Source organism: Heterodontus francisci, chromosome 3 (genome assembly GCF_036365525.1).
Source record: "Heterodontus francisci isolate sHetFra1 chromosome 3, sHetFra1.hap1, whole genome shotgun sequence".
Taxonomy (NCBI): Eukaryota; Metazoa; Chordata; class Chondrichthyes; order Heterodontiformes; family Heterodontidae; genus Heterodontus; species Heterodontus francisci.
In genome coordinates, this window is record NC_090373.1 from 128,464,666 (window position 1) to 128,492,232 (window position 27,567).

General features: G+C 41.1%; 1 protein-coding gene across 2 annotated transcripts in view; it reads right to left on the minus strand.

The window, feature by feature from the left end:
- The window catches only part of usp45 (ubiquitin specific peptidase 45), a 179,763-nt gene that overhangs the window by 129,185 nt on the left and 23,011 nt on the right, over nt 1–27,567 (minus strand). The window contains exons 4-5 of one of the 2 annotated variants that reach the window (XM_068025973.1): nt 23,232–23,335; nt 18,646–18,743 (exon numbers count right to left, since the gene is read on the minus strand). In XM_068025973.1, coding sequence (XP_067882074.1) covers nt 18,646–18,743; nt 23,232–23,335 — 202 coding nt within the window. Of the gene's footprint in view, nt 1–18,645; nt 18,744–23,231; nt 23,336–27,567 lie in introns of those variants that run through there. The other variant, XM_068025983.1, reaches the window with a different exon arrangement.

Sequence of the window (27,567 nt, forward strand, 5' to 3'; positions counted from 1 at the left end):
GTCTTAACATCACCCTTTGCTGTTCTTTGTATCTCTCCCACCAGGATCTGTGCTTTTGTTTGCATTTTAGAATGCACTTTTCTTTAGTTTTATGTTGTCTCTCACCTCTTTAGTTGTCCATAACTATTCTTTTTTTTGCAAGTAGAGCCCTTAGGGGTATAAACCACTTGTGTATCATGTTAAATTCTTTTTTGAACATTTCCCAACGCTCACTGATCATTTGTTGTTTCATCAACAGATTTGCCCAGTTTATTGTGGACAATCTGTTTCAACGCATTGAAGTCAGCCTTATCTAAATGTAGAATCTTGGTCGCTGTTTTGCGATTCTCCCTTTCAAACACCATGTTGAATTTGATACGATCACTATTAGATAAATGCTCACGCACTATTAGGCTGTTACCTAAATCTGGCTCATTACTCGTACTAAATCTAATATGCTCTCTTGTTGGTTCAAGGATACATTGTTGCAGAAAACTAAAACACAAGAAATTCTGTTTTTTGACATGTGCTAGACTGCTTATTTCAATCTTCATGAAAGTGAAAATCCTCCATTCAAACCACTCTGCCTTTACTGCATGCTTGTGTAATCTCTGCATGTATACAATATACCACTTCACAGCTGCTACCATGGGGCCTATACACAACTCCCCACTACAGTCTTAAATCTTTTTCTATTCATGCTACTCAAAGTCTCGACTGCCTGCTTGCCTTTCATTACATCCCATCATTTAAATGATTTTATCCTTAATCACGAAGATTACTCTTACTCCCTACCGTTTTCCCCATCTTTCCTATAGACCTTATAACTTACAATATTTAGTTCCCAGCCCTGACCATCTTGCAGCCATGTCTCCGTAATGGCTACCATGTCACACCCTCCAAGTTGAATGTGTGTGTGCAATTCATTCAATTAGTTTCTTATACTCTGTATCCTTCTGCTGTAATGTTTTACTTACATGTTTCTTATTTTTTGTCTTCTGGTTTAATTGCTATACATTTTTAAAAATTTTCTCTTTACCTGTAGTGCTTAAAGCACAATTTCTGACTATCATGCTGCTCTCTTCCTTTTCATTTGTTTCCTATTATTACTACTACTTTTTCCACCCGAGTCTTCCGCCCCTCCCCCCACCCTCCCAATTATTTATTTATTTATTTTATTTTTTTATTTAGAGATACAGCACTGAAACAGGTCCTTCGGCCCACCGAGTCTGTGCCGACCATCAACCACCCATTTATACTAATCCTACACTAATCCCATATTCCTACCACATCCCCACAATTCCCCTACCACCTACCTATACTAGGGGCAATTTATAATGGCCAATTTACCTATCAACCTGCAAGTCTTTGGCAAAGTCTTTGTGACCACCCTACTTATCCTTTCAGCTCGGACTCTCGCCCCAGTCTGGTTCACATGGAGCCCTTCCCGACAGAACAGTTCCTTCCTGTCCTAGTACTGGTGCCAATGTTCCATCAAATGGAATGCCTCTTTCCCACACCATTCCTCATTAAGTGTTTATCTACCTAATCTGCTTATCCCTATACCAATTTACATGTGGCTTGGGTAATACCCCAAAGATTAACCCATGGGGTCGTGTTCTTTAATCTAGCTCTTAGTTCCTGGTAGTCTCCAAACAAGACCGCTTGCCTACTCTTCCCTATGTTTTTGGTCCCAACATGACCACAATGACTGGATCCTCCCCCTCCATCTCCAATATTCTTTCAAGCTGTTTCATGACTTTCCGCGCCCTGACACCAGTTAGGCAACATACCATGTGGGACTCTTGATCCTGCTATCTGTCCCGATAATTATCAAATCCGCTATAATTACATTACCCTTCCCATCTCCTCCCCCTTCCCCCTTTGGACTGCTTCCTTCTCCAAGGCGCTTTGGTCCATATTCTGGCTGTCCAACAGTCCTTATCCTCACAGGCAGCAAGTACATTGTACCAGCTGAATATGATCAGTTTCTGCAATTCTTGTTCTCTATCTCACCTGGGTTCCCTTCACTCTGCACACTATCGGTCACACCAACCCAGTTCTGAACTTGCACCTGTCTAAGAGGTGTGACCAGGGTTTTGAGCAAACTGTCCACATACCTCTCTCCCTCCCTTACATGTCAGAGTGCCTCCAACTCACACTCTACTTCACCGACTCTGAGCTGGAGAGATTTGACACAGCTGACATTTACTGCAGTTGTGTTCGCTCAGGACAGTCTCACTGTTTCACGTACTGCAGTCCAGACAACCTGCTCTGTCACAGCTTAGTCTCTGTTCCACAATTCTGTCACCTGTTTATTAAAAATATTGCCTAAGTTTCCTATTTTCTTTTGATAAATTCCAGCAATGTCCCCTAGTCCTCTATCTACATGCAATTTTTAGGTCTCAATCTGGTACTCATTCTAAACTCCTCCCTTCCAAGGGCAGACAATATGTCATCATAACTCAATTCACCAAGTTCAAGAAATCACTATTTTGACTTCCTTTGGACTCCCTCCGAAATTTATATATTTTCTGTAACAGCGACAAAATGGAACAAAGTACTCCTGAGGCAATGTCAACAAAGCCTAATACAACTTCAACATCAAAACCCAGACTTACAAGTCATACCCTTAGCTATACATCTGGATATTTTATTTGTACCCTTCATTACTAGCAAACACTGAACGTTGGTTTTAATCATTTTCAGGTGAAGTTGCTCTCAATGAAAACTATCATGACAATCATAAGTAGAATCAACAGTTAGAATTTCCCATGTCCTTTAACTGATTTATTTTCAAGTAATCGTCTCAAGAAACATAACTCAGTGGCTAGCTAAGAATCTTACAATGTATGTGCACTGCCATTCAGAATTGCCATCTTCTCATCATTTCAGACTAGGTATCAAAACGATCATGTTTAATTACCTGTGTCTCGGCATTTACACAGCTTTCAGTTAGCAATGGAGAGCAGGAGAGTTCACTGCAAGTCAAGACCTTGTCTCAGTAGATAAAATAGCAGCCTGCATTTGGAAGCCAACTACTACATGGGGTAATGTAACTTTTAGCAATAGTATGAAAGGTGCAATATTGGATTAACCGCCCATTATAAACCTACCTGATTTTCCTTCCCACTGAAGTCAATAAGAAGGATGTTTGGACAAGATGTTTAATGGGTGGCCAATCTACTATCAATCGTATTAAACTAGCGTCAAAAGTTAAAATTATCCCGTGACTTTAAAGGTTTATATAGCACCCTAACCGATAGATGATTTTTTGAAGCAACTGTCCTGAAATGCTCAGTTTTTCAATTACTTACCCATAGAAAACAAAAGTGTCTCAAATATAACAAATACAAGCAAGAATCTAACCTTCTCCACTTGATGATCAATGGCATTACCATAGTTGAATCCTCCACTATCAACATCCTGGGGGGTTACCATTGACCAGAAACTGAACTGGACCAGCCACATAAATACAGTGGCTACAATAGCAGGTCAGAGACTGGGAATTCTACAGCGAATAATTCACCTCCGGTCTCCCCAGTACCTGTCTACCATCTACAAGGCACAAGTCAGGAGTGTGATGGACTATTCTCCACTTTCCTGGATGGGTGCAGCTCCAGCAACACTCAAGAAGTTCAACACCATTAGGACAAAGCAGCCTGCTTGACTGGCACCCTATCCACCACCTTCAACATTCATTCCCTTCACCACTGATGCACAGTGGCAGCAGTGTGTACCATCTACAAGATGCACTGCAGCAACTCACCAAGGTTCCTTCGACAGCCGTTCCAAACCCACAAACTCTACCACCTAGAAGGACAAGGGAAGCAGATGCATGGGAACACTACTACCTGCAAGTTCCCCTCCAAGCCACACACCATCCTGACTTGGAACTATATCGCCATTCCTTCACTGTCGCTGGGTCAAAATCCTGGAACTCCCTTCCTCACAGCACTGTTGGTGTACCTGCACTCCATGCACAGCAGCAGTTCAAGAAGACAGCTCAAGGACAATTAGGGTTGGGCAATAAACGTTGGTCTAGCCAGTGATGAAAGAATAAAGAAAAACAACTCCTCTATTTGAAAACACAGAACTAATGTATCATAGTTTATGGGAGTATTTGCCTCAGATGTCTTTCATCTACTTTCCTTATTAATATACCATGAGTAACAGGCTTTACAATTACCATAACAAAAATAACTGAAGCAAAACCTTAAACAAACTGAGAAATATTAACATCCCATGACAAAGACCATATTTCTTATCCCACAAAGCACTATTTCTCATCAATTACTCTACTCAAAACCATTTTCCTTTTAATAGGCTTAATTTTTGAAATTGTTGGTGTTTTGTTGCTCTGTCTACCTTCAAGTGAAAATAGTTTCAGGCCGATTCCTGTAACAGCTGCTTGTACAGTTGGCATAAGCTCTGCTTCCTTTACTAGTACTTGAATCCAAACTCTAAACTTAAATGGTGCTGGTGCTTGCTGACTGAATGACCAGCTACTACAGTAACTAGTAAATTTCCTTGCCTATTAGATGTGTGGTGAGAAGCAGATTGCTGGCACTTTAAAACATGCTGACTAACATCGGTGATAGAAAATACTAACCTGGAATTACAAGAAAAGCAACCACCCATTATTTCAGGCAATTCTCCGTCGCCGAGACCCCACAATTTATTATGTCAAATCACTTTTTGATTATAATAACCATAGTCTGCATTACAAAAATGACAAAGTAACCCTAAGGACCAGCAGTCCAATTGCTGGGGAGGGTAGAGGCAGGACAGAAACTCCTGAGTGGCGTATTTAAGGAAGAAGTAGTGAAATAACATTAATAATAAATAACATTTTATAATGTATCCTAGCTAATTAAGTCTGGTGTATATCAGCTTGAAACTGTGTATTCATTTTAACCAGTTCTCCTGACAGTATATTCACATTATCCTTATGTTTTGACCATGTACAGAGCCATTATAAAAATACAGTAAGTATAACATGCTGCATTGAAAATATTTTAACTTGATGAAAATACATGAAAATGATCTTGCACAAATTTTCCATTTTAAATCAAGTTTCTTTGATTCTACATATCCTACTACGAGCATATAGATTTTTTTGAAATCTACACCGTTGTGTTAATGGGCAATAAAGCACATTAACCTCAATGTCCAAATGTCCTTTTGGCAATAGCATTCCACTGCACCAGTGTTTACTTTCCACAATTCTTCTGTATTTTGAATATAAAAAGACTACACTCTTTCAGCAAATCTGTCCTTCAGTAAAAAGACTGCAGTTAGAGTCGTTATATGGAAAATCACAAACCATTATTTCAAGAAAACATACCTGTGATCTCAACAAATATATTGCCAAGTCATTGATAATGTATTGAATCCAGAAGTAAAAGCTAACTATTATATTCCAACAATAGCAACAGGTAATGAGAAAAAACATTGTGAAAACAATAGCTCTCTACTTTTACATAGTGCTCCTTAGCTATTCAACCTCCAATTTAATAACACATTCAATGACAAATAAAATGTTCTATGGTTGAGTGGTCAATGCCAAAAATAACCCAATTCCCTTGTTTAACTCATTCGTTTTATCTTTAAGAAACCTTTAGTATCAAAAACCTCCAATTCAAAGTGCGTAATCATTGAAAAGATACAAATAAAATCAGCTTTACATGTCTACAAACTCATACACTTTCTCTCCTGATATATTCTCAAGCTGATATATTACACAGCTAAGCCAACCTCACTCACCTGAGGCATGTAATGTTAATACTTTTCAGCACTGTCTCCAGTTGCTCCAAAAAAAGAAATACTTCTCTTAACAGTATCTTAAACAACTATACCCAGAATATGAAAAGCCTAAAATAACACATCTGGTGTGCCTATGCACGATTTCCTGTACAATAGAGCACACCATCCCTCAGTTTTGAATTAATGGTTCAGTTTCCAAAACTTGCAATGATCCTGCCAACGGGAAACAAAATTCAATAATTCTTGATAAATGATTATTTATTACTCAGTTGAAAAGAAAGTTTGCATTGCCTACTACGGCCCACCTGCCCTAACCTCAAATTTCCTATCATTTTACTTTTCATCTTTGTTAGCTGCAGTCCTGGCACTGAAGATTATCTACCACTTCTCTGCCTGCCACGTTTGCTTGGTGCAACAGGCAGGCTTTGTCTTGGCTGTGGAAATAATGTCACATTTAGTGCATAAAATGTTTCTGATCAGAGTGCTCCTTTATTGTATCAGGGTGACAATTTATTTATTTGAACAGATAGGTTGAATGAATGATGAATTTCTTGGTTTTGACATATTAATGTAAAATATTAATGAGCAATGCATTTAAGTTTATATACACTGTGTTTGTAAAAACTTACATACACTGTTCTGTATATCAAAAGCCATTTCATCTTGCAGCTTTATTTTTAAAGTACAGAATTTAAAAATGGACTTTCAAATTATGTACAAGGCATTGCAGTGGTATGGTTATCAAATTGTTTGTACCATGAATGCAAAGTCACAGTCAGATTCCCAAGAGGTGCTTATTTGCAATATAACATCATACATTGCCTACATTACAACAGTGACTACAACTCATTGGCTGTAAAACACTTTGGGATGTCCTGAAGTTGTGAAAGGCACTACATAAATGCAAGTGTTTTGTTTTCTTTTGCTATTCTGATATTTATAAATGAACATGGAATGACACCAATAAGGCACTGAAAATTAACAAAGTTGAAAAATAAGTTTTATCCGACAATGTTATCAAGCTCATTTACACTGCAACTCATGTCCTGGAAAGCAATGCCTAACATGGGCCCCCACTGCTGTTGGTCCAATAGAAGCTGGGTTATTTATGCTCAGGAGTGCCATCAGCACAAGTACCATCATCGGTCAACTGCGTTACAATAAAACTGCCATAAAGTAAAATTTTGGTTGAAAGTCATGGATATCGTAATTGTAGCCAATGGTGTTTTTTTCTGTTGAATAGTTACAATAACAGAATTCCAGTCATCACTTGTAAAATAATTCAGCTTGGCAGAATACTAAGAAACATATCCTGAGTCTCAGACTCCATAAAAAGGAGATGCTTGAGCACAGCATCAAAAACAAAAGTACTCCTCCAGCACAGCTTGCAGATTCCACTCTACTTCTCTTCTTTCTCCTCTACTTTAAGGAATCTCATTGTTACACCGCACCAGGATAAAATAGCTTATAGACTGAACTCTTTTCATTTGTTATTCTACAACAGGTTTATACCCGTAAAAAGAATTAAGCCTGGAACGCCACTAAATTGTCAGAAACAAATCATACTATTGAAACTATCATTTCGTCATTGATGTACAAAAAAAAATCACCAGTTTGCATTCACCAGTGTTCTCTGCTCTGCAGAAAATGTCAGTCTCACTTGTAATTACTGATCCCACACATGAAACACCAGTCCCACTTAATTGAAAATTGTGCTCCCACATATAAAGCCACTTCCCTCATCAGCGTGCAGTAATTGGAATACTACAGTCACTCAATTACAATGCTTTACTATCTATCTTGTTGAAAAGGACAAAAAGCCAATCTTGAGCAACATGAGGCTTACATGCTTGTGTTAGACATCACTATTATACAGAAACAATTTTCAATTTTAGATCATCAGATTCAGCACTAAAATCAGCAATGCTTTTTTGCTTTTTGCCTATTCATTTAACAAATATGTAAAAAAAGGAGTACTATTGCCTGCTTACAACATTAAGTGAAATGTAGTACATATGGGACAATGCTTCATGAAAGGGCAGCCATTCATGTTAAATCTGCAGTGCCCCTGCCCTAAAATTCAATTGCAACCACTCACACCCATTACGCATTATTTAGTGGTAATATTTTTAAATAAAAATGCTGAATGCCAAACTGCTACAGAAACTGCTTCCAGTAAATGGATGTTGACCCATATGTTGACTATAATATATGACAAAGCTCCATTTTTCATGCAGCATGAGGGGTAAAAGAGAAATACAAATTATTTGATGGATAATCAGCAAATCAAGCTTATATTTTTTTTTATCCAAGTGCATGAATCTTTATGCAAATGTTAAATCCAGTAACACTAAAATATAAATCTTCTAAAAGATCTCACAAACTACAAGTTTTAAGATCATTTACAATTATGTATATTAATATAACTGATGAACCATTGGCGTGTAGAGTTAATGATTCAACACGGTGCACAAACAAATGTGCACTACACTGCCAATACTGCACCTGTTTTGTCAGTCACTGATTTTGTGAACTGCAACCTGTAAAGCTACAGTTGGCCTGCTATCCTACTCAGGGAGTACAACATTCTGGGTGGCACATCTTGAAAAAAAAACCTTGGCCTCATCTTTTTATGTGGCTAATGAGATCTCTCTTTTCTCTGACAGTCTGACAGCATTCCCTAATCGAAGCTGGGCTAGTTACAGTGAAGCACTGAATTGGCAATGCGTTGTTAGCAGCTGTTTACATTCTTTTGGGATCCCAGCATGAAGGTGGAAGGGATGATTTCAACCGATTAATGTAATTACTGCAACCATTCATGTAGTAATAATATAATGAGAACATTTTTGCAGCTGAAGCCAAGTACAATAGAGATCACATTGAAAACAGGGAGTTTACTGACAACCTACTTCCCTTACATTGCTACCAGATGCCGTGAAATTTTGTTTTTTTTTTGGTGGGCTTTTGTAGGAAACCTTGGTTTACTGTGCACAAGTAATAATATCAAATATTAAAAATCGATACACACGTACACCTGTCATCACCAATTATTCTAGACAAACTAGTTTCATGTCGAATTTCTGATTGTACAGAGTTAAAACATTTAACTCTTGGGAGTACAGAATGTCCTTTATACATTGGCAACTGACATCTGTATTATACAAACATTGAGTCTGGGATTAATCCATTCCATCTATGTCAGAGGCTAGGAATCCTGCGGCGAGTAACTCACCTCCTAACTCCCCAAAGCCTGTCCAATATCTACAAGGCACAAGTCAGGAGTGTGATGGAATACTCTCCACTTGCCTGGATGGATGCAGCTCCAACAACACTCAAGAAGCTCGACACCATCCAGGACAAAGCAGCCCGCTTCATTGGCACCCCATCTACAAACATTCACTCCCTCCACCACCGACGCACAGTGACAGCAGTGTGTACCATCTACAAGATGCACTGCAGCAAGCACCAAGGCTCCTTAGACAGCACCTTCCAAACCCACAACCTCTACCAACTAGAAGGACAACAGCATCAAATGCATGGGAACACCACCACCTGCAAGTTCCCCTCCAAGCCACACACCATCCTGACTTGGAACTATATCGCCGTCCTTCACTGTTGCTGGGTCAAAACCCTGGAACTCCCTTCCTAACAGCACTGTGGATGTACCTACCCCACATGTACTGCAGCGGTTCAAGAAGGCAGCTCACCAACACCTTCTTGAGGGCAATTAGGGATGGGCAATAAATGCTGGCCTAGCCAATGACGTCCACATCCGATGAACCAATAAAAAAAATTGTTGCTCTTTACTCATCTGACTTGATTGGTTACTCTTCTAGCAACCTGACTGGCCCATTAAAAAAAAGCAGGAGTGGGATTAACTGGATTGCTCTATTAAAGAAGGCAAAATGGTCCCCTTTGGTGCTGTGCTAATCTATGATTCCAGAGAGAACTTTTACTGGGGGGTGGGGGGATGGTTGGGTGGGTGGGTGTGTTTTGGGAGGCCCTAACAGCACACGGAAAACATTTACTGAAGATGTATTTATACTTTTATTTAAAATTCATTTTCAAGATGTGGCTGCTGCTGGAAAGGTCGCCATTTATTGCTCATTGTTATGAAAGTACTTCCATTTTTTGTTAAATTTTGAGGACTTGTGTTTTAAAACTGCAAAAAGGATTCCATAGATGCTGGACTTTATGTTTGTAAGGTCTTTTGGATTTGGTTTGTAAACAACCCTTACTGGAAGTCACCTGTCTTCAGATAATTAACCCACAGGGGCTTTTTGACTTGGGGGAGATGTTTACAGAGAAGTGACAGATCAAGACTTATAGGGGTCAGGAGGCTTGACTCTTGAGATATTGTTTTTGGTTTCGCTTTGTACAGTCAGTTGGAGTTTTAAAAATCAATCTGAAGGACAAAATCCCAGCTCAGCCTGTTCCATCTCTTTGAAAAGTCTGCCAGTTTTTCCATCTCCTTGAAAAGCTCTTAGAAGCAAGTGTAAGAAATAGAGAAATTGATGATGCATTCCTCCTAAAAGGCCTGCCTGAAACCCTGGTTGCCGTATTTCTCCCGAGATGCTGGAAAAACTTGCAGGATAAATCGTTGACGCCGCCTGAATGAATTGCTCCAGAAAAGGATCCCGGTGACAACCATCTATGCATATTTGGGACACCAAACCATAAAAAGGACACCTGACATCTTTCTATATCTTCTCTTTTTTCCTTCAAGAATTAGCAAGTATTTGGCCAAAGTATTCTTTTTTGTCTTTTTTTGTAACAGAAGAAAGGAGTGAGGGAGTGCATGAGTGGGTGGGTGAGTGGAGTGAAGTGAGTGGCTAAGGGGAAAAGGGAACTTTCATATTTCAATGTGTGTGTGAATGCTTTGCTTCATTACTGGTGAAGTCTTGTTTTACAATAAACTGATAATTTTGTTCTTTATTACAGAAACCTAGTTGGTGTATTTTATTCTGGGATAAAAATAGCATCTTTGATTGACCGTATCAGTAACTGGGTAAACATTTCAATCGATGTTGTGACCTGTGGAGAAGTGGAACTAGAAAAAACAGTGCACTCCTCCCGCCTCAGTCGTTTAACATCATCTTAAGTTGCTTGGAGTTTTATCTCCACAATGTGTGACATTTGGCCCCAGCAGGTTCCCGGCCTGGAAATCAGTCTGATTGGCAGGCTTGGTTTACAGTTAGGCAGGAAGCACTCCAAAGGAGGCCACAGGATCAGGTAGTTCCAATCCCCGATCCTGGGAGCAAATTGGCTGTGCAACCCTTGTCCTGCCTCAATAAAATCTGAAAGTTGATGAGTTGGAGCTGATGTGTTCAAAACTTTTGCTCATTTGCCCACCTACGCCCATGTTAAAGCCCCCATGGTTCTATTCTTCCAACTGGCTGCTTAGCTCTTCCAGAAGTAATGAAAGGCTTCTGATTTTTTTTGCATGCTTTTATTCCCAAGAACCCCTTCAGTGTTCACATTTCAAACAGGAACAGCAGCCCAATAAATTCTTATTTCTGACATTGGCTAAAACCTTCATCTGTGACTTAAAGGCTACTTTTTCACATTCCCATTGCTTCTAAAGCATTCCCATATTTTCTAACTGCATGTCCAAAATCTGGCCCTTAATGAATCAAAATTGCTTTCACCTCAATGTCAGCAAAACCTAAGCTGTCGTTTTTTAGTTCCTACTCCAATAATCTCCCCAGTTGAAGACATAGTGAAGACCGAGGTGGGAGAATAGGAAAGCACCAGGGAAGACATAAGGGGGAGGAACGGAGTTGAGAAGGGGGTAGTGAAAAGGAAGCCGGCGGGGAAAGACAAGAGGAGGGGAGAAAAAGGGAATATTAAAATAATCCTGTCTCCTACTTCTTCCTCATTGAACTACCTGCTCAAACCCTGTAGGCTTCCCATTGCTCCTTGCTCCTTCCCTTCTTCCACTTCCCCAGCCCAATTCTACCACCACTGGCAGGAAATTGCAATTACATGACAAGTTTAAAGAAGCAGTTTCCATTATAATTGCTGACTTTAGAATCTATAACGGAAATATCCTGTTTCCTCCTCTTTTGTCACCAGTCATGATATTGTTCACTAAACCCCTCAAACCCCATCACTACTCCAACCCTTCACTATTCCTTCGCCTTCCTACTCTCCTGCCACCATTCCAGGCTTGAATTCCATTTTTATAATAAGCCCACAGCTTTCCTTTGTGCCTGCTAGCATTCTTTCAATCGTCTACTGAGGTAACCATCACTTCCTCCTTATAAGCAGCAATCCCAACTGTCCTGCCTTCCTCTTTCACTAGCCTTCCTGTCCAATGCCAGCTGGGGGTTACTCTAGCCAACCTCTTTCCATTCCACTCACTTAAGCCATCATTGCCCCACTGACTCTGCCAGTGCATCAACATTCATCAGACCACTCTGCAATTCCCTCGATTCACTCATGAACAAGACCCTATCCATTCACAACTTTATTGTGAATGACTGCATTGACACATCATGGTTTTAACAGAAACTTGGTTACAGGTGGAAACATCTTACTCCTTACGAAACCTACCTATACCTTCATTCTCAAGATCTGGCTCTTGCTGGCAAGGCTGGCTTGTATTGCTTATACCTAGTTGCCCTCGTGAACGTGGTGGTGCACCTTCTTTGTGAACCATGGCAGTGCATGTTGTGAAAATGCTCCCAAAATGTGAAGTAAGGAGATCTAGAATGGTGACCCAGTGACAGTGACAAAACTTTCCATCACCTGTATCACACACAATGCCATAGTGGTTGTCACAGTCTCATTATGGCACAGAAGGAGGCCCATTGAGTCCATATAGTAGTGCTGCACTTGTGTCCAAAACCCTTTGTTCTCTTCCTCTATGCCTCTGGCACCATCTCCTCCTTCAAACATCTCACCTTGTTCCAATCCTTTCAGCTGTCCTTTAAAATTGTCGTTTTCTACAACCTCTGCCCCCACCTCCCCAAGCTCCACCTCTAGTTTCTCACACCTTTCCCCTGTTAGTTTCTGCACTGAATGACAACTCATCCTTGGTGATTACTATCTCCATCTCAAGTCAACATGGTCTCTCTCCCAAGAGTGCACTACCCTCCTGTACTCCCTTAATCTCTTCCTCCATATAAACTCTCCTGCATCACCCTCCACACATTACCATCTCATGTGATCTCTCTACTCTCCTGCATTTTGATCAAAGACAAGGCCATCCCTGATCACTTCCTTGTAAGCCTCATCACTCACATCCCCTAGTCCCTTTCAATCCCATTTCCTTCCACACCCAACCTGGAAAAAACTCTCTCTGAGGCACCTTCAAACTCCCAACTACCTAGTCTTTGGCTCTCCATTCTCCACAATACTTCTTCAGCTGTTGATCTGCTCAATAACTCCTTTGCCTCTGCCTTTGGTGTCATCATCCCCATTGAACCCCTTATTGGCTTCAGCCCTAGTCACGTCTCATTGTATGGCCCACATCTTCACTACCTCAAGTTCAAAAAGCACAGACTTTAATGGTTTCCAGCATAACTGTTTTAGTCATCCATCATCAAGTCTGGTTGGACCATTTCAAACAATTACCCTCTTCTGCCACAACTGCTCACTGCTCCAGGATCATCCTGAAATGCAAAGATAATCACCAGAATTTTTTTCTCCACTGCCTTTAAACTCCTATCCCCTGCACTCTCCACCCTCAACTCCAACAAGCATACAGAGCTCATAGACATCTGTCATTGAGATTGAGACCATCCATTCAGCTGCCTCTGTTGCATCCCTCCTTCCCCATGACAAATAAACCAACCTCCCAACCAAGTTATTCCTGCACAAGCCTGGAGTCGGGTATTTCTCTAGTTTCTCTCCCATCCACCCTCATGCCTTCTCCAAGCTCATCTTATAGTGAGATCCACCCATGCTCTCTTGACCACATTTCTATGTACAATCCTGACAAAAGGCACATAGGTACATGAAGTAATCAAAAAAGCTAATGGCCCTGAAGGGAGCTGGAATACAAAGGGGAGGAAGTTATGCCTGAGTTGTATGGAATCTTGGTCAAGCCCCATTTGGAGTCATAGAGTTATACAGCACAGAAACAGACCCTTTGGCCCATCGTGTGTCTAAGCCGGCCATCAAGCATCTAACTATTCTAATCCCATTTTCCAACACTTGGCCCATAGCCTTGTATGCTATGGTGTTTCAAGTGCTCATCTAAAATACTTCTTAAATGTTGTGAGGGTTCCTGCCTCTACCACGTCTTCAGGCAGTGCGTTCCAGATTCCAACCACCCTCTGAGTGAAAATATTTTTCCTCCAATCCCCTCTAAACCTCATACCCCTTACCTTATATCTATGCCCACTGGTTATTGATCCCTCAGCTAAGGGAAAAAGTTTCTTCCTATCTAACCTATCAATGCCCCTCATAATTTTGTATACTTCAATCATGTCCCCCCTCAGCCTTCTCTGCTCCAAGGAAAACAACCCTAGCCTTTTCAGTCTCTTTTGATAGCTGAAATGCTCCAGCCCAGGCAACATCCTGGTGAATCTCCTCTGCAGCCTCTCCAGTGCAATCACATCCTTCCTACAGCGTGGTGCCCAGAACTGTACACAGTACTCCAGCTGTGGTCTAACTAGCATTTTATACAGCTCCATCATAACCTCTTATATTCTGTGCCTCGGCTAATAAAGGCAAGTATCCCATACGCCTTTCAAACCACCTTATCTACCTATTCTGCTGCCTTCACTGATCTATGGACAAGTACACCAAGGTCCCACTGACCCTCTGTACTTCCTAGGTTCCTACCATCCATTGTATATTCCCTTGCCTTGTTAGTCCTCCCAAAATGCATCACCTCACACTTCTCAGGATTAAACTCCATTTGCCACTGCTCTGCCCATCTTACCAGCCCATCTATATCGTCCTGTAATCTAAGGCTTTCCTCCTCACTATTTATGACACCAATTTTCGTGTCATCTGCCAACTTACTGAACATACCTCCTGTATTAACATCTAAATCATTAATGTACACTACAAACAGCAAGGGTCCCAGCACCGATCCCTGTGGTACACCACTGGTCACAGGCTTCCACTCGCAAAAACAGCCCTCGACCATCATCCTCTGCCTCCTACCACTAAGCCAATTTTGGATCCAATTTTCCAAATTGCCCTGGATCCCATGGGCTCTTACCTTCTTGACCAATCTACCATGCGGGACCTTATCAAAAGCCTTAGTGAAGTCCATGTAGGCTACATCAACTGCTTTACCCTCATCTACACAGTGGCGCAGTGGTTAGCACCGCAGCCTCACAGCTCCAGGGACCCGGGTTCGATTCCGGGTACTGTCTGTGTGGAGTTTGCAAGTTCTCCCTGTGTCTGCGTGGGTTTTCTCCGGGTGCTCCGGTTTCCTCCCACAAGCCAAAAGACTTGCAGGTTGATAGGTAAATTGGCCATTATAAATTGTCACTAGTATAGGTAGGTGGTAGGGAAATATAGGGACAGGTGGGGATGTTTGGTAGGAATATGGGATTAGTGTAGGATTAGTATAAATGGGTGGTTGATGTTCGGCACAGACTCGGTGGGCCGAAGGGCCTGTTTCAGTGCTGTATCTCTAATCTAATCTACACATCTAGTCACCTCCTCGAAAAATTCAATCAAGTACTTATTTTATAATAAGTGGCCAGAGAAGATTTGAAAATTTGTGTCAGAGCCCCTGCTATCTCCTCCCTTGCCTCACATAACAGCCTCGGATATCTCTCATCTGGGCCCGGGGATTTATCCACTTTTAAGCCCGCTAAAACAGCTGATACTTCCTCCCTTTCAATGCTAATATGTTCAAGTATATCACAATCCCCCTCCCTGATCTCTACACCTACATCATCCTTCTCCATAGTGAACACAGATGAAAAGTAATCATTTAAAACTTCACCTATGGCCTCCGGCTCCCCACACAGATTGCCACTTTGATCCCTAATGGGCCCTACTCTTTCCCTGGTTATCCTCTTGCCCTTAATATACTTACAAAACGCCTTAGGATTTTCCTTTTAGCATTCAGTTCTGGGTATCACACCTGGAAAGGACATATTGGCCTTGGAGGGGATGCAGCAAAAATTTATCAGAATAATACTACAGATTAAAAGATTAAAGGGTTAAATTATCAAGTGCAAGTTGCACAAACTTGGCATGTATTCCCTTGAGTATAGACAATTGAGGGGTGATCTAATTACGGTACTTAAAATGATAAAAGGATTCGATGATAGATAGCTATGGATGATAGACCAATTGAAGCTATTAAGACAGAAATTGGTAGACTTTTCTTAGATAAGGGTATCAAGGAACATGGATCAAAAGCCGATAAATGGGGTAGAGGTACAATCAGCCATGATCTAACTGAATGGCAGACCAGGCTCGAGTGGCTGAATGGCCTACATCTGTTCCTATGTTTCTAAATGACTAACCACTCAGATATTCCTTCCTGGACCCTATGCTAAATGTAAATGGTTCCCTCTTTTCAGGTACAGTCACCCTCCCTTCAAAAACTGCTATCAACACCCTCTTGTCAAAAAGTCACCCTGAACAAGTGTCATTGAAGACTGCCACATGATTTCTAAGCTCTATTTCTTCTTAAGTCCTTGAATGTATTATCCACATCCAAATCTGTGCCCATCTTTCCTGCCACTCCATGTTTGAATATCTCCAAATCAGATTTCTGCCCCGTCACAGCACTGAAAGGGCCCTAATCAAAGTCAGAAATCTACCGTGACTGTCCTTCCTCATTCTTCTTGGCCTTTCACACGATCAATCGCACCATCCTCTTCCAACACCTGTCTTCCATTGTCCAGCCAAATGCCTTCACCTAGTTCCACTCTGACTTTTCCAACAATAATCAGATTAGCTCCAGCAATGGCTCCTCTTCATGCCCAGTTACCCATGAAGTCCCCCAGGATCCATCCTTAGCCTTCTCCTCTTCCTCACTGACGTGCTTTATCTTGGGTACAAATGAAGACATGATGTCAGGTTCCAAATGTATGCCAACAACATCCAGCTGTACCTCTCAACCACTTCTAATGACCCCTGCGCTTCCTGCATTTGTCAACCTTCTTGTCAGACATCAGCCACAATTTCCTCCACTTAAAACATTTTGTAGACTAAAGTTATCATCTTCATACCTCACCATCAGTTCCACCGCCTTCGCGGCCACTGTCTAAGTTTGTAGTCGCAACCTCAGTGTGGTATGACAGACCTGAGCTTCCAACCCCATAGTCTCTCCACCCCAAAGGTTGGCTACTTCCATTTTCTTAACATTACCAGTCTCCACCTCTGCCTAAGCCTATCTACTATCAGACATGACCATATTAATATTCATTGCTATCAATTAATGCCAGCCTGTCTACGCAGCCCAACTATGTAGTTAATATATTGTTAGCCAGGAATTATCTTCAAAGATCAGAGCAGTAAATGTGCAAACTGCTTAAAGTTGTATGCATTATTTTTGAAGACAGCAATGAAAATGGATAAGTTCAGAACACCAGTAGTGACCCCATGTTGTGGAAAAACAGAAGCTGAGTAATACAAAAATATCAACTTGGAACCAGAGTTAAATTACTGCCCTCAACTAATTGCTCGACCAAGATTTGTCAGGAAACATTGACTTACGTTCATGCCCACAACACACATTAGCAAATTGATTCTCTGCAGCAAAGGAAAGTTAACTTCCTCCCAAAACTTTTCATACCTGTATCAGTGTAGCACTGATAAAACCTGAGACAGCACAGGAAGAGCAGAGAAAAACAACTTAAAAATAGGTGAGTTTAGACAGTGACTCCTAAAGCTCATAATATTTTAAAGTCATTATTGTTATGTAAATGAGAAAAAAAGAACTTTCATATGTCCCAAAGCACTTCACGGTCAATGCAGTACTTTTAAAGTTTAGTCACTACTATTATGCAAGGAAACATAGCAGCTAATATTTAGAAAACAAGATTCCACAAACAGCAAATTGATGAACGATCAGAAAATCATTTTTTGATGGTGTTGAGTAAGGAATAAACATTGGCCAGGACAACAGGAGAACTGCAATTCTCTTACTTGGCTATTTGTTTATTGGTTTGTTTTTGCTAAGTGGAAGGAAGTGAAACACACAAGCAAGTCAGCTTAAGCTACTTTCATGCGGTAACAGTCTAATTTGGATAGATATTATCAGAGATATGTGAGTATGACGTCTTGGCCATTATCTTATACAGTAAATGGCGTGCTCAGAAAAAAAGCAGGGTGCCAATTATGATGCTTTGAGAAAATTCAAACAAAAAGGTATATCAAAGAAAATTTAAATATTAAAATTTGATCAAATGCAGTGCTCATCTTAAAAAAATGCAATGGGGAAGACTGTTGTAGGATTATACATCAGTAAACAAAGACAATCTCGCCAATTACAGAGAATTGCAGCAATTCTTTCATCTGACTAAAACCTAAGCAACTTATAATAATTTTTCACAAAAGGAAATGAAAGCCTGCTACAATACTCTATTTTTGGTCATGCAGCCCAAATCTGAATCACATTTGATGGAAGATTTTGTGAAATTGATAGAATGTCATAGTTGATATGTGGTCATTCTCGTACACTGGAGTAGATTTACAATCAGATGACGATCAGAATAAAATTAAAAATATAAATTTGAACTGTGCAACTTGTAACTGTTTATCTCCATCAGTAAAATATCCAAATATTCATTTAACTTCTGAATCATGGCCTACGCAGTTGCAGTTTACTTTCCACATATCATTGTAACAAAATACAGATTATATAATTAGGTCTTAGACCTCCAAAATTCCCTGAAGTATTCCTTTAATAGGACATGGTACACCTGAATAGCGTTCAGCTTCATTGAATGTGGTAGATGCAAAAAGCTTTACCTGAGTGTGTCTTAGTAGCATGTTTTTGGAGAAAATCCAGCAAGTGAGCAAGAACCTTTTTAGTGCATGGTATTAATTCCTCGTCACACTCATAGCACCTGTGAAATTAAGGGACTTTAGAAGAAACACTGCTAAAGAATACATTTTGTGCAGAATTTATCTTAAAAGCACGGCCTTTTTTCTTTTTGACTTGCATATCAAAAACACTACAGACGAACCACATTCTATGATATAAACATCTTATTCCAATAGATCCTTAACAGAGTAGTTCTAATGGGCAGACTTGAATTATCCCATAATAGATTGCAATAGTAATAGTATAAAGAGCGGTGGGGGAAGAAAAGAGTTTCTATAGTGTGCTTCCAGTCCAATGAGGAAGGAGGCATAGCTGGATCTGGTTCTGCAGAATGAGTTGGGTATTGAGGCATCTAGTTCTGCGGAATGAGAAACAGGATTTACGCATGGAGGCAGAGGGCATCTGTCTTTACCAAGGAAGATGCTGCCAAAGTCATAGTGAAAGAGAAGGTAGCTGCGACACTCGTTGGGCTAAAATTGATAAAGCAGGTATTAGAAAGGTTGGCTGTACTTTTGTTAAGTCACCAGGACCAAAGATGATGCAACTGAGAATACGGAGGTACTAAGGATGGAAATTGTGGAGGCACTGGCCGTAATCTTCCAATCCTCCTTAGAAATGGGGTGGTGCCAGAGGACTGAACAAATGTTACACCCTTGTTCAAACAGAGTGAAAAGGAAATCCCAGCAACTACAGGCCAGTCAGTTTAACCTAGGTGGTGGGAAAGTTTTTAGAAACGCTAATCTGGGATAAAATTAACAGTCACTTGGACAAATGTGGAATAATTAAGGAAAGGCAGAACAGATTTGTTAAGGGGAAATCATGTTTAACTAATTTGATTGAGTTTTTGTAATGAGGTAACAGAGAGGATTGATGAGGGTAATGCAGTTGATGTGGTGTACACGGACTTCCAAAAAAGCGATTGATAAAGTGTCACAGAACAAGCTTGTCAGCAACGTTGAAGCCCATGAAATAAAAGGGACAGTGACAGCATTGATATGAAGTTGGCCAAGTGATAGGAAATAGAGCAGTGGTGAACACTTGTTTGTCAGATTTGAGGAAGGTATATATTGGGGTTCCCAGGTGTCGGTATTATGACCACTGCTTTTCTCAAGCTATATTAATGATTTAGACCTGGGTGTACAGAGCACAAATTCAAAATTAGCAGATGACACAAAACTTGAAAGTATTGTGAACTGAGGAGGATAGTAGTAGACTTCAAGAGGACATAGATAGGCTGATGGAATGGGTAAACAAGTGGCAGATGAAATTTAATGCAGAGAAGTGTGAAGTGATTCATTTTGGTAGGAAGAATGAACAAATACAATACAAAGTAAAGGATATAATTCTAAAGTGGGTGCAGGAGCAGCCGTCTTGGGGTATATGTGCACAAACCTTGGAATGCAGCTAATAAGACATACAGGATCCTGGGCTTTATAAAATAGAGGCATAGTGTACAAAAGAAAGTAAGTTATGGTGAATCTGTATAAAACATTGGTTTGACCTCAACTGCAATTCTGCGTACAACACTTTAGTAAGGATGTGAAGGTATTTGAGAGGGTGGAGAAAAAATTTACAAGAATTTTTCCAGGGAGAGAGATTTCAGTTATGTGGATAGACTGGCGAAGCTGGGACTGTTCTCCTTTAGAGATGAAGGGTGAGAAGAGACTTGATAGAAGTGTTCAAAATCATGAGGGGTCTGAACAGGATAGAGAGAAACTGTTACCAATGCTGGAAGGGTTAGGAATGAGAGGACACCAAGTTAAAGTGAATGGCAAAAGAACAAAAGGCAACATGAGGAAAATGTTTTTTTACACAGTTAGTGGTTAAGATTTAGAATACACTGCCTGAGACTTTCAAAAGGGAATCGGATAATTATCTGAAGAGAAAACATTTTGCAGGGCTAAGGGGAAAAGGCAGGGGAGTGGGACTAGTCAAGTTGCTTTGGCAGAGAGTCGACACAGACACGATGGGCTGAATGGTCTCCTTCTGTGTTGTAACCATTCTATGATTCTATATATAAAACAGAAAATGCCAGTAATACCCAGTTAGTCAGGCAGCATCTGTGGAGAGAGAAACAGAGTTAACATTTCAGGTCAATGACCATTCATCAGAACTGGGAAAAATTATAAATGTAATAGGTTTTAAGTAAGTGAAAGTGGGGAGGGGGAAAACTAAAGGGAAGGTCTGTGATAAGGTGGAAGACAGGAGAGATTAAATGACAAAAGGGTTGATGGTGCAAGGCCAAAAGGAGTGGTAATGGGACAAGTAAAGAAACAAAAGATGTGTCTAGTGGAGGTGTGAATCACAGAATGATGAATTGCAGCCATCTGAAAGCAAAAACAAGAGAAGAACAAGTTAAACCAAAACCTGGAAAGAAAAAGGAGACAAAATGGAGGGCAGAGATTACTCTGAAATTTCTGAATTCAATGTTGAGTCTGGATGACTGTAAAGTGCCCAATTGAAAGATAAGATACTGTTCCTCACGCTTACGTTGAGCTTCATTGGAATACTGTAGGAGGCCAAGAACAGACAGTTCAGCATGAGGGCAAGGTGGATGACAAGTGACTGGAAGCTTGGGATCATGCCTGTGGACTGAACGAATGTGTTCCACAAAGTGGTCACCCATTCTGCATTTGGTCTCCCCAGCGTAGAGCAGATTGCATCGTGAACAGCAAATAAAGACCTCTCTGTACTCAGCCTCCTGCAGTGTTCCAACGAAGCTCAAAGTAAGCTCAACGAACAGCACCTCTCTTTCAATCAGGTACTTTACAGCCTTCCAGACTGAGTTCAGCAATTTCACACCGTAACCTCTGCCCCCATTTTGTTTCCTTTATCTTCGCAGGTTTTGATTTTAACACATTTTTCTTCTGTTTCTGCTTCCAGGTGGCAGCTGCTCATCATTCTCCCACTGACACCTCCTCTCAACAGACCTTTCATTTCTTTACTTGTCCCAATAGCACTCCCTTTGTCCTTGCAGCACCAACCCTTTTGTCATTTAATCTCTCCTGTAATTCCATCTTATCACAGTCTTTCCTTTTTGTTCTTTTTCCCACACTCCTCCTTTCACTGGCTTAAAACCTATTACATCTCTAACTTTTCCCAGTTCTGATGAAGGGTCATCGACCTGAAACGTTAACTTTGTTTCTTTCTTCACAGGTGCTGCCTGACCTGCTGAGTATTTCAACATTTTCTGTTCTTATTTCAGATTTCCAGCATCCAGTGTTTTGCTTTCAGATCCACAATACATATTCGGCTTGCAACTGTCAAAAAGAAAATGTAACTTTTTTTTAAAAAGCCTAAGAAGCAAAAACTTTAGAAGACTTACATAGAGCTGTAGTACACCAGGTCAGATTTGTGATTCCCAACAAAGCAAATTGCCTATTACAGCGAATGAGCTGAGCAGATGATAATAACTATTTGGTTCATTGTACTGGTGCTCTTCAAATTGAACTATTTGCATGAATTCCATTTTGCTACACTTTGTGTATCTTTCTACATTCTTCCTTTTCAAATAGTTATTCAATTTCCTTTCAAATTAACTCATAGCTACTAATGTTAAATCATTCAGTTTGCTTACCCACTGTTTTTTTTTCCATGTTTGTACTTGCTGCTGTTCAATCTTCAGTCCGTTAACACCCTATCTGTACTAATGCTTTGTCTTTCAACACACCATTAACATATTGTTTGCCTTTGCTCCATGACCTTTTGGGCAGCTATGTGGCCTTGTCCAAGCTACACCTTCTCCTTTGTTATCTCTTGCCCCACCCCGCCTCACTTGCTTATAACCTTTCACATTTCTAATATTTGCCAGTTCCGAAGAAGGGTCACTGACCCGAAACGTTAACTCTGCTTCTCTTTCCACAGATGCTGCCAGACCTGAGTATTTCCAGCATTTCTTGTTTGTATTTCAGATTTCCAGCATCCACAGTATTTTGCTTTTATATTAAATCATTCCATGTTCAGTTCTGATGAAAAAGACACAAAGGCCGGATGGTTTCAAAACGAAGAAAAGGCCAGGAAACCCTGTGAATGTCAGAGCAACTACAAGTTTCCAGTTTCAGTCCTGCTCATTGTCTGGCATTCCCAGGATACCTAATCTTTTCCTCCCACAGGGAAAGCATTCTCTTCAGAACTGATCTTATGGAGACGATGTACAGGTCAGATGGTCTCTGTGCAAGGAATAGGTTGGGAATCCTGGGTATGCCAGAACACCTTTTCGGTATTAGTTAAGCATCTGAATAATCAGAGACCTGAAATGGAAAATGCTGGAAAATGTAGAAAGAAATATAAAATAAACTGAAAAATGCATGTTACAATGGGTTCAACTGTGATGCCACCAATCTGCAGACACTGCTACAGGACCTATACCCACCATGAGTCACCAACTTCAGCTAGAAGTGAAAGAAAAGTGTTCTGTAAGGTCAGTCTTTGTAACAATTGTATGTTATTAAAATACAAATAGTGATAATGAATGAACTGCACTTATCACACTATAATTGATTTGCCTTACCAAACAGTCCACGAGTCCAAACCGATGACAATACAGTGTGGGTCCAAGCGAGTAGTCTGGAAATGCTTCAAAGAATGCTGATCTTGTGAGTTTTGACTGCAACCCTAAGATTAAGAGACACTGTGCAGTCAATCTAAAAAATATGACAGTCTCCTAAGGTACTAGTATTAAGTGACAAGTTTTAGTGTTGTTAGCACAATTCAGTGAAGCTGAATAATGGCCATGCAAATTTTCACAATTTCACTTGAACTGGAGACAGCATTTTGAGCTACTATTTTATACAACATAAACTTTCATTTATATAACACCTTTTATGTAGAAACACCTCACAGAGGAAAGGTGTCTCAACCCTGGCTTACAAAAGAAATTAGGGATAGTATTAGATCCAAAGAGGAGGCAAATAAAATTGCCAGAAAAAGCAGCAAGTCTGAGGATTGGAAGCAGTTTAGAATTCAGCAAAGGAGAACAAAGAGGTTGATTAAGAAGGGTAGTATGACAGTAAACTTACAAGGAACATAAAAACTGGCTGTAAAAGCTTCTATAAATATGTGAATAGAAAAAGATTAGTGAAGACAAATGTAGGTCCCTTACAGTCAGAAAGGGGGGAAATTATAATGGGGAACAAAGAAATGGCAGAAAATTAAACACATACTTTGGTTCTGTCTTCACAAAAGAGGACACACATAACCTCCGAGAAATGTTAGGGTACCAAGGGTCTAATGAGAGGGAGGAACTGAAGGAAATGAGTATTAGTAAAAAAAATAGTGCTAGGGAAATTAATAGGGTTAAAGGCTGACAAATCCCCAGGGCCTGATAATCTACATCCCAGAGTACTAAAGGAAGTGGCCCCAGAAATAGTGGATGTATTGGTGTTCATCTTCCAAGATTCTAAAGACTCTGGAGCAGTTCCTCCAGATTGGAGGGTGGCAAATGTAACCCCACTATTTAAAAAAGGAGGGAGAGAAAAAACAGGGAATTACAGACCAGTTAGCCTTACATCAGTAGTGGGGAAAATGCTAGAGTCTATTATAAAGGATGTGATAGCAGAACACCTAGAAAGTATAAACAGGATTGGACAAAGTCAGCATGGGTTTACGAAAGGGAAATCATGCTTAACAAATCTACTGGAGTTTTTTGAGGATGTAACTAGTAGAATAGATAAGGGAGAACCAATGGATATAGTGTATTTGGATTTTCAGAAAGCTTTTGATAAGGTCCCCCATAAGAGGTTAGTGTGCAAAATTAAAGCACATGGGATTGGGGGTAATATACTGGCATGGATTGAGAATTGGTTGACAGACAGTAAACAGAGAGTAGGAATAAATGGGTCTTTTTCCGGGTGGCAGGCAGTGACGAGTGGGATACCGCAGGGATCAGTGCTTGGGCCCCAGCTATTCACAATATATATTCATGACTTGGGTGAGGGAACTAAATGTAACATTTCCAAGTTTGCAGACGACACAAAGCTGGGGAGAAAGTGATCTGTGAGGAGGATGTAAAGAGACTCCAATGTGATTTGAACAAGTTGGGTGAGTGGGCAAATGCATTGCAGTTGCAGTATAACGTGGATAAATGTGAGGTTATCCACTTTGGTGGCAAAAACAGAAAGGAAGATTATCTGAATGGTGATAGATTGGGAAAGGGGGAGGTGCATCGAGACCTGGGTGTCCTTGTACACCAGTCGCTGAAAGCAAGCATTCAGGTGCAGCAAGCAATTAGGAAGGCAAATGGTATGTTGGCCTTCATTGCAAGAGGATTTGAGTACAGGAGCAAGATGTCTTACTGCAGTTATACAGGGCCTTGGTGAGACCACATCTGGAGTATTGTGTGCAGTTTTGGTCTCCTAATCTGAGGAAGGATGTTCTCGCTATGGACGTAGTGCGAAGAAGATTTACTAGGCGGATTCCTGGGATGGCAGGATTGACGTACGAGGAGAGATTGGGTCGACTAGGCCTATATTCACTAGAGTTTAGAAGAATGAGAGGAGATCTCACAGAAACCTATAAAATTCTAACAGGACTAGAAAAGCTAGATGCAGGGAGGACGTTCCCGATGGCTGGGAAGACCAGAACCAGAGAACACAGTCTCAGGATACAGGGTATGCCATTTCGAACCGAGTTGAGGAGAAATTTCTTCACTCAGAGGGTGATGAATCTGTGGAAATCTCTACTGCAGAAGGCAGTGGAGGCCAAATCATTAAATATATTCAAGAAGAAGATAGATATATTTCTGAATGCCAAAGGGATCAAGGGATATGGGGAAAAAGCAAGAACAGGGTACTGAATTAGACCATCAGCCATGATCTTTTTTGAAAGGCGGAGCAGGCCTGAAGGGCCGAATGGCCTACTCCTGCTCCTATTTTCTATGTTTCTATGCTTCAGACAAAAATGGATGCCGTGCGAAAGGAGAAAGCATCAGGAGAGGTAACTAAAAGTTTTAAAGGAAGAGAAGTGTGAAGTATGATGCATGACTCAAAGAGTTGGATTGTAAGGAGGGTTTTAAAGGAGAGAGGGGTGCAGTGGTAGATAATTAAGGCTTTTCCAGATATGGGGTCTAGATGGCTGAAGGCACAGGCACCAATTGAGAGGCAAAGAGATGGGGATTGTAGACAAAGCCAGAATTGGAAGAATGGCGAGTTCTGGATGGGAAGTGCGGTGCTTATGGGAGGTTACAGAGATAGGGAGGACGAAGGCCATGAAGGGATTAAACACAAGGATGAGAATTTAAATCTGAGGCACTGGGGGTATAAAGAGCCAACATAGATCAGCAAAGACAGGGATTCTAAAATCATAGAAACAGCGCAGAAGGAAGCCTTTTGGCCCATTGTGTTATTGTGCCTGTGAAGGCTCTTTGAAAGAGAGGACATTTTTAGCCCCACACGCTCGCCTTTTGTGCTTTTTTATTTGTTCATGGGACGTGAGCATCGTTGGGAAGGCCAACATTTATTGCCCACCAATAACTGCCCTTGAGAAGATGGTGGTGAGCCGCCTTCTTGAACAGCTGTAGTCCATCTGATGTAAATACACCCACAGTGCTGTTCGGGAGGGAGTTTCAGGAGTTTGACCCAGTAACAGTGAAGGAATGGCGATATAGTTATAAGCCAGGATGGCGTGTGATTTGGAAGGGAACTTGCAGGTGATGGTGTTCACGTGCATCTACTGCCATTGTCCTTCTAAATGGCAGAGGTCGCAGGTTTGGAAGGTGCTGTCGAAGGAGCCTTGGTGAGTCGCTGCAGTGTCGATCAGGGGTGTCCAACCTTTTCGTGTGGCAGGCCACATTACAATTTTTGTCCTATATAGGGGGCCAGTGAGAAAAGTTTGTAAGGGTAAAAGCAATAAAAATGTATCTTATTATTAATCAAAACCACAACAAACATGCATTTTTGTGAGGAAGCTTTAAATGAGAAGACTAATTTATTGATTTACTTTCTTGTCACTATGTTGAATACTGAATTAGTGACATAGCTGGCATTGTTTTGCTTGCATAAGTACTCAATCTCTGCCCACAAACGATGTAGCGACACGGAGTATTCCGGATCGATATCCATCTGTTAAGAGTGATATTAATCTCTTTCTCTCCCCTCTGTCTCCACCCTCTTGCCGCTTTCTCTGTCTGTCTCTCTCTCCCACCTCCCCCCACCCCCGCTCTCTTTCTGTGCACCTCTCTCCAAGTCCCCGCTCGCCACTCCCTATGCTCTCGGCTACCCCCGCTCCACTCCACGCCCGCCCTCCCGTCCCGTCTGTGCACTCACCATAAGGGTAGATAATAGAGGCAGACGGTGAACACCGCCTCTCCGCTGGGTACAACCAAGTTGTGTGGGAGCGGGGAAATAACAAACCTATTGCTGCCCACCGAGGTGCCTCACATTCCAGCAGTTTACATTCATGGGCCGGATGGAAGCCTTTGGAGGGCCGGAGTCTGGCCCGCGAGCTGTATGTTAAACAACCATGTTGTAGCTGGTACACACTGTGGCCACTGTGTGCCAGTGGTGGAGGGAGTGAATGTTTAAGGTGGTAGACGGGGGTGCTGATCAAGTGGGATGCTTTGTCCTGGATGATGTCGACCTTCTTGAGTGTTGTTGGAGCTGCACTCATTCAGACAAGTGGAGATTGGGCAGGATTTCGGGAGGCAGGAGGTGAGTTACTTGCTGCAGAATTCCCAGCCGCTGACCTGCTCTTGTAACCACAGTACATGGCTAGTCAAGTTAAATTTCTGGTCAAATGTAACACCCAGGATATTGATGGTAATGCCATTGAACGTCATGGGAGATGGTTAGAATCTCTCTTGTTGGAGATGGCCATTGCCCAGCACTTGTGTGGTGCGAATGTTACTTCCA